At 43.4% G+C, this 8,836-nt stretch overlaps 1 protein-coding gene across 1 annotated transcript in view; it reads right to left on the minus strand.

Moving 5' to 3' along the window:
* The window catches only part of Hr3 (Hormone receptor 3), a 597,218-nt gene extending 592,364 nt beyond the window's left edge, over window positions 1-4,854 (minus strand). The window contains exon 1 of the mRNA XM_071590462.1: window positions 1,857-4,854. Coding sequence (XP_071446563.1) covers window positions 1,857-1,875 — 19 coding nt within the window. The 5' untranslated portion in view covers window positions 1,876-4,854. The remainder of the gene's footprint in view (window positions 1-1,856) is intronic.
* Window positions 4,855-8,836: the final 3,982 nt, after the last annotated feature.

Raw genomic sequence — 8,836 nt, forward strand, 5'->3', positions numbered from 1 at the left:
TCTACGGCCGCGAACAGGGGCCGGATATTTGGGAAGTGATTTCCCCCGTGAGCGCAGAGGGCAACGGCAACGGTGATGCCGACCAAGGGATGCTCGCGAGGGATGTCCCTAAAAAAAACTACACCACGAATTATAGCGCTCCGAGCTCACCAGCATTTCGACCCCCTTTTCAATTGAAACATTCGAAAAAAAATGATATAAGATATCCCATAGTGATGTGACAAGATGCTTTTGTCGTCAGCTATGCGCAAAAAAGCAGTGGTCGTTACAGCAATGACAGCAATACTTGGTACATTGCTGGGGTCAAGAGGACAAAGAGCTTAAAACCAATTGAAATCGATCCTTAAAAATCGTGACATGCATACTATAGCTACAATGACAGTATAATCGAAGAAAACCCGATAAATTTCATTATCGCTTGATATTATTTACAAAAAAAATTAAATGTCTGATAATTCGATTATGGATTTTTCAGTAATTGTTTGCTTTTACGTTAGGTTCTATCTTTAAACTTTTGACAGAATTGGATTTAATTCCATCGAAAATCTTCAAAATGGGTTTTTGAAGACGATAAATTACGAAAAATTGTTAAACGTCTTCAGAGAGTATTGCATATCAAAATAGAAAGAGGCTCTTTTAAGGAATATTTTCATTTATTATTAAAAATAACTGATTAATAAGTGTATGCTAAATTTAACTCAACGCTGATTCATATTCAACGTTTACCGTACGGCTGTTTCCCTCACCGTTCTCGCAATGGATGTCATTAAAAGAATCATACTCTTCATTCTTGCATGATGGAAAGAAGATGCCTGTTAATCCTAGTCGTATTTTTTGCGATTCCTTAGAGTCAAAAAGCCATTATGTGTGCTTTCTCTACACGGAAGGTGGTGCCAGTAAATACAAGATCTGACCAGGAAATTTAATCTTCAGAGTAATCCAACGAATAATTTACTTAGCAACTGAGCAATGAAGGTTGCAGCAAGTAAACTCTTATCTCTTTTAAATGAAGGTGACAAATAGCGAAATACATTGGAGCGATTTTTTAGGGAATACGTGAAGTTACTGCTGAACTACTAAGGCACAAGCAGATGATTCAAGACTCGCATCCAAGACACATTTTTATTCACTGCATAATGCATAGGTTCAAATATTCTTATTACCCTGTAAGGAGCCATGTAAGCAATAACTTGAAACTAAATAATTTGATTTGGTCTCAGCAGGTATTGCATAGTGCTGATATGATGCACAGAAACATATACCGAGGATGCCTGGCGAGCATAAGTAACCATGTTGCAATAAATCACCACATTTTGTGATAGCTATGGAAAAGCATTCGGATCGAAAGAGAAATTTAATCAATTATGTCCCTACATGAATACGAGTACTACACGTAGGACTGCAAATTAAGTAGTCCCCAAAAAATCTTTAAAAAATTTTATATTTATAATTGCGTCGTTGAATAAATATTGTGTTAATCAATTTAGCTACTTGAATGCCACAAATAATTTTTTAATTCTGACTGTTTTCGGGAAGGCGGGAAAAAGTAGCTGTGTATGGCTTACGTTTCAAAACAATTTTTAAAAAGTACTTATAATTAACAATTGAAATTAACATCCTAAAATGCAATTAAACATACTAAAATACAATTAAAACTAAGTAAAATCCACTGCATTCACTTTGCCCAGAAAACAGTTATCTTTCATAAACATTCTGTGCAAGAGTTCGTAACATTTTGGCTAATAAATGATCGTATCTAAGAATTAACTTTATCGATATAATGTGAAGCATAAATTTGCTAAATCGCAACCCACAAACTTCCTTCAACTTAAAATGAAACAAAAAGGAGAGCTCACCTCTAATTGTACTGGGCATATCACTTGATAATCATTTCCTGCTGGAGCGAAATGTAATCCACGAGTTCCCCCGTCGATGGAAAAAAATAATTTCCTTCTCCTGTCGTCTTGATCGCGGCCACACGATGGTCACCCAAGCAGCAGCAAAAAAACTTCTGGTATAAATTCAATAAATAAAGTCACAACACGAAACGCGTCCCGATGACCATCAACGTTGCTGTGCAATTCGATGTCGTCAATCCCAAGTGTTTTAAGTTCCGGATACGTAGACAAGGGTTGTACACCAATAGAAATGAGCGTAAAATAATTACACACACGACTCAATTGTTGCGTTGCCGAGGTTTTCGTTTTCTACCCGTTTTTTTAGCGCTCAACAAAAAACGACGCCTGTCTCACAAAGGTGAAGAGGAGATCCTATTTCATTTGTCGTTTCTTCCGTCACTCTTAGAGTTTTCGATGGTTAGAAGACGGAATGAAGATCTTCAGCGTACGAGAATAGGAACAGACAAGAAAAAAAAGGCTTGTAAATACACCTTTCTGTTTGCGAAGTGCACTCTATAATCTTATGTATTCACTTCAAGGGTACACCAATGAACAAATGACGAGAAGAGTCACGCTGATCCTTCCCAAAAATTTAAATCACACTCGCATAACACTTTCCACTATCTTCCTCGAAAACAAAATAATAAAAGCGGGCGAACACGATCTCAATCGTCGCTTAAAATGTAAAAAAAAGCGATGAGAAACACAAAAAATATATATTTATAACACGGTCGTCGGAACTGGGTTATGTGACGCGAAGAGAGGCAGAGAGCGCGCGTTCTCGCTCCCTTTTTGAACACCGCGAAGGTAGTGGGTTTTATTTTTTTCGGTTCCGAAACACGATTGTGGCCGTTCCCTTCGAAATACGTTCTCTCTGCGTTCACCACTCGTTCTCCATTTCCCCTCCGTGTCTCCCTCGTCGTTTTAACGAGCCCTCTGCTTCGCACCGCTCCTTCGCCCCTCTTTCGTTCGCTTTGGCTGCTCGCGCGCCCGTTCGATCAGCTGGTATCCGCCGGTGGGATGAGAACCGGAGGGGACGGGAGGAGGTGGTAAGAAGCACTGCAGGACTGCTAACACTCCCACGCCGGCCGGCTAATATACCTCGCTAGTTTTCGTTTACTCCGCGCGTTCCCGACCCTCACAGCCTTTCTTGAAGAGGCCAAGAGCTGTCACGGGGACATAAATGCATCGAACACTATGGCTAATGTTGATCGAAAAGGGTGTAAACCCGGAGCTCGATAATCACACCGGAATACCACCGAAGAATTGAGAGATATTTTAAAAAACTGTCTTACACTTTTCACCTCGCGATGCCAAACGAGGAGCTTGCCCTTCTTTATTCGAATATCCACAGCCGAGCTAGGAAAATCCACGTTATTGATCCACGTAAGTACTTGCACTCACTGAGTAAACGAGGGATAAAGACGTAGAAAGGTTCTCCGTAGCTACTTTACTCAGGTAAAACACTCGTTTAGAGAAAGTATAACCTTTTTTTAATCGGTTGAATTTTTTTGCTTCGCGTGCACAAATCACGAATAGTAAAAACGTCCGCGTGCCTGCACTGTATGACGCTGTCGTCACGGTTGCGAAGTGGGCCCGGAAGAGGAGGATGCGACGGTGGGAAGAGAAGAGGGGGGGATAGAGGAGAACGTAAACATCAAATGGCGGGTCACTTTCGGCCGCCTGGCAGGACGAACCCCCAGCGGCTATGAGGTGTTAAAAAATACAGGAACCTACGAAGATGAGCTTAACCAAGAGGTTTCTTCCTCAGGCCCACCCGAGTTGAGAATCTGAGTACAATCACGAAAATGAGTGACACTGCTTGGGATGACGAGCTCGTTGTATCGAGGGAGGAAAGGGCAGGAGAACCCACGTCTGGTGCCGTGGCTGTTGAGATCCTTGGTTGGTGAATATGTCAGGTCGACGGTTCACGAAGGCTAGATGGTGATATTGGCAGGTTGCTTCGCTCAGTGACTTTCCTCGCGAACCTCCTCTCCTTCCTCACCTCTCTCTCACTCCCCCGCCGCAAATGGGACGTCCGAAGCAGGATGTGACCCTCGCTGCTCCCGGCAAGCGTTGTGTCTGCGGCCTGAGTGCAATGTTGACGGCAAAAGTGCGCCTCCTCTGCCGCCACCGCGCTCGGAGAGAGGGAATCCGCGCGACTACGGCCGCCGTCCAAATGCTCAGGTCGTCCGCTAGGCCGTGTGCTTCCCTGAGTGGACAGTGTCAATATAGCGCAGTGCACTCAGGCACAGGCAGCAAGCAGCGAAGGCACCCCACGGTGGCCGGGCTAAGCGGGTGAGCGGGATGGTGGTGTCGGCGTCGGTGTTGGTGACGACGAGGTGGTATTTGGTGTTCGATCGCCCCGACGCTGGAACGGAAGAGACGAATAGCGCGCGGACTCCCGTGTGATTTCGGTGTGGGCGATCGGCGGCTGTTAGGTTGTTTGTGTGTGGGAGAGTAGGAGGCGGAGGGGGTGTTTCTGTCAACGGAGTGGGCGACGCGAAGGGGGTGGTAATATTGTGGGAGGGAGGGAGTAAGAGAGAGAGGGGATATATATTCCCCCCGCGGCGGGAGATCGAAAACAGCTGAGAGGCGCCAGGCGCCACGGCGGCCTTCCGCTGTCTCGGCTATCCCATCCACACAAGTCCCTGGCTCCTATAATCGCACACGGGTTATTGCTAACGAATTAAAGGAGGGATTACACCTAACGTTGTGTTCTCCACGTCTTCTGTTTTCCTGCTTTCCTTTCTGCAGCACGCCTACCAAAGGATTGAAAGTTGACTAACGAGTCACCGGCAGAAAATACGCATGAGCACGCACACCTTCGCAATTGAACACCCCGAGAAGAAACAAAACACTGCGAGGGCACTGCGCGGGAATCGTGAAGGCGCGAATGAGCCCACGATGGTATTGAACTGCTTGTTATTATTATTTTTTATGCGTTCGCCCCTTCTTCCAGCAGTGTCAACCAAATAAGATCCCACAAAAGAACTTTTATGCTCCTCTCTTTTCGTGCACGTGCTCTTGTTTCCGCGTCCTTTTGTTCTTCGTGGACGGTGAGTAGGTGGTGGGTGGGTGGGTGAGTGCGGGGTCGGAAGGCTGATTTTGAAACTTCGGTCGGACGGTAGGGGAGGGGGAGAAGCGGGAGGAAGGCGAGAGCGAATCCAAACCGAAGTTTACGATATAAACATTTAAGTATCCATGTGGAGTGGGGGTGGCGCCTCCTGTGTCACTCCTCCTTTCCTTCCTTAGCCCTTATTCTGCACTCTCCAGGTCGCGGGGATCCCTAGAAGAGCGTGAGCCGTCAAGAATGTGCATGCACACACAAAAGAGTTAAAGGAGTAAGTATGGCTTTCCACACACCACCACAACAGTCAAATCCACACCACCAACTGACTGGACGAGGAATCCCAGGCGATTTCGCCCCTCCCCTCTCCTCCCTTTCGCCTCCTCCCTCTTTTTCCCTTCCCCTACCAACTCCCGCTCACTATACAACCTCTCCCCTCCCCACTCCGCCTCCCCCACCGACACCACCTCCCATACTCCTTCGGTCCCCTCCCTCCCCTCCTCCGGTAGTCCTCTCGCGCTGCCGCCCCTACCCAACCGCGCGGCGCATCAGTCCCCTCCTCCTCTTCCCGCCCGTTTCTCCCAGGGCCCATCCCACCCCTCCTCCTCCAAGCATCACCCGCGGCCCCCACCCCTCCTCTACTTCTCCCTATCCCGCTCCCCACCACCCAATCCATACTCTTACTCCCCTCTCTCCTCCCCGTCCCCCGTCACACCCCCTACCCACTCCGTACAGCTTTTCCTTCATCTTCCTACCCCTCCGCTCGCTCCCTCATCACCGTTACTATACCATCTCTGCCACCTCCTCAGTGTTGATCGCACTCTCCTATCCTCTCTTGCCCCCCTACCTCGTCACCCAACGCTCCCCTCCAAGCTGGTCCTCGAATCCCGGTGCCCACCTCCCACTTCGCCCTGGAACCCAAATCTCTCCTCCCTAGAGCATACACATACCCACACACGTACACATGCAGGCGCACGCGAAAACACTACTGGGAGTGTTAGCCACGGGAATCGACGGATGGTCCTCACGGAATGGATGCCGACCCCGAATAGCTTTTACGGAGGGAGCTGGAAGGAGGAGGGAGGAGTAGGAGACGACCGGATATTATTTTTTTGTGTTTTCATAGAGAAAACAAAAGCTTTTCCCAAAAGGCTTACGAGAAGAAGAATTTCACAGTGGAAAATTGGAGTGTGCTCTTATGCGCACTCGAATTTGGGGCGTGTAAGTGCGCGTGATGTCTGCGTCTAAGTACTCGACAGGGGAGAAAGCGCTTGGAGGGATGAATAGATAAAAGCCGCTCGGGATATTTTCAAATCGCCCGTTTATCACCGGATTGATTCAAGATTTTGAGTTATGCCTACTTACTTCACGGGAAAAGTTATGAGTTACTAGGAAGGAAACCATCGATTTTTTTACATTACACTGTCATACATCTATCGCTTCAGGTCACGCTGGAAAAGTACCTATTTTATAAAACCCTAAGATATCTTTCACGTATTTGTATCCCCCAGGCCGTTCCCTTTCGGGATAGGTAAACTCATTCAGGTTATTTAGAGAAACTTATTCGCTTACACTGATTTTTTCCATACTACTGTATCGTACCTCTATGTTTCCTTTCTTCAGCCTCCATTAAATGAATACTTTTTTTTGTGTGTGCTGATTTACCTATGAGACTTTCAATGTTCCCCATCTCGAATCTTTACCAAAAAATTCACCTATGGCTTTCTCAAGTTTGCCCCTTCCTCCCAAATCATAAAATATTACAACTCTATTATATAATAGTTAAAAAAATACAAATTGCTCTATTAACCATGATATTTTAATCCCAATTTCTAAAAAATTTAAACATCAGCATAAAAACCATACTGCGGATGAAGCGTAAATGCTATAGAATAAAGCTATTACTACACTTGTAATTTACAGCTTTTATAGATAGTAAATATCATAAAATTCCAAAATGGAACTGGTTTCTTCCAACGATTCCCCAACGCCTAAACGTAGGTTGAGCCATTGACCGCCATTGACCTCGGGATTTCCTGTTATCAGTGTTAACTCTTGTGATTTATTTTTATTGTTCTGTTCCTTTATAAAATAATCATAAAAACTTTCACACATTCCAGAATTCCCAGTTTCACAAATTGAATGACTTTCACAACACCCGTTGTAGTAACCTCAGTTGACGGACCGCAGTGCATGATGTAGTACGTGTATACTTTTCATTAGATATACTTAAATAGGATTATTAACTATAGGAGGTTTTCGATTTCTCTGCGTTGACTTATTTTTTCTCTTTTTTTAAGCATCTCCTAATGATACACCCATCATGGGACGCGAAACATTTAAATAAAAAATAAAATCACAAAAGAGCCGAAAACATTATTTTACGATGAAATAGAAAGAATGTTAATATAGAAAACGTAAATTACCGAGATCCGCAAATATCGGCACTGACACATTGAAAGATAAAACGAGTTGAATATCCTCCTTTATAATGGCGGTAATCGAAAAGAAATAATTCTCCGTAAATGAATTTAAAATTTCACGTTAGGTGCCTACTACAATTAATTCGGAAAATAATAACGTGAGTATGGCTGGCTGAGCATACCAGTAGAATAGTTGAATTTTTTCTGAATATTTTATCTCATTTAATCAGAAATTTTATCAAGAAGAGAATCAAAAGAGTAATTTAGATTTTCTTTATAATTTTCATCAAGGAACATTTACAATTAATTTGTACATTTTTTCATTTAGTTTTAACGATGCGTAGACGAATAATGAGACCCAAAAACTCAGCTGATATATTTTTATTAAATTTAGAATAAAATCTCCTATTTCCCTCCTAGAGTACTTTTATCTAAGTAAAGGGTTAATTAAAAACTTCTTACAGACGTCTCATACAGAGATTTGTCATGGCGTTGACTTAATTACAGTACATATGCGATAATATGCGAGTATTCGTCTTTCGAAATAATATTCTGCAACTGTGATTTGGAATGTATGCTACTTTTAAAACCCTTTTCAAATGACTTCTGATATTGTATAACCTCAAGCTCTGAGAAAAATTCTTCAGATATCAAGACCTCCCCTTATTACTCGTTGAATTCAATAAATGAGAAAGATAACCAAAAATGCCGAATCTCAGGATTACTATGCATGCAAATTTGAACTTAAACTGGCATGGAGTATTTTTTCCCCAATATTGATAAATAAAGTGCCCTAGATTTATATCAGCACCATATAATATGCTATATCATAGCGATTGCTAAGTAAAAGTCTCCCTGATGAGTAACCCTTCAACTGAAATATTTCAACGGGAAGCATCGCCTTGGACACTGACCCAGCTACTCGGGGAGCGCGTGAAGAACGCGTCCTCCTATCGGGACAACTGGAGATGCAATTATCTCCAAGCAAGGCAATTCTTGAAAGATAGGTCGATACACTCACAAAGATATTTCACAATGCCACCCTCCCCGGGAAAATACGTATATCCATTGCGTTTAATGCTGCCCACCGTCCAACTGTCAGTGGGTATGTGGCGTGTGTGGGTATTTGTCGGAGAAATCTCAAGAAGTAAGATATGAGGATGATCAGCGTACAAGAAAAATGTCGAGGACAGCGGCGAATGATCTTTTTCGTGCGCTTTAAAAATCTTAATATTATCTATAACTAAAATTCCTAACCCCTATAAAAGTATTGTAATTAAATATGTCTATCTTGGACATTAAAAAAGATCACTAAAGCGGGTTTTGTAATTTCTTATAATTTTTAAATTACATAATTTAACATACGAGTAAACATACAGGTAAAGATTAATTTCCTATAATACTCCTTGAAATGGACTAAGATGAAAATTTGTCGAGCCTTTTCG

The sequence above is a fragment of the Hetaerina americana genome, unplaced genomic scaffold (genome assembly GCF_022747635.1).
Source record: "Hetaerina americana unplaced genomic scaffold, ioHetAmer1.1.p SCAF_1, whole genome shotgun sequence".
Taxonomy (NCBI): domain Eukaryota; kingdom Metazoa; phylum Arthropoda; class Insecta; order Odonata; family Calopterygidae; genus Hetaerina; species Hetaerina americana.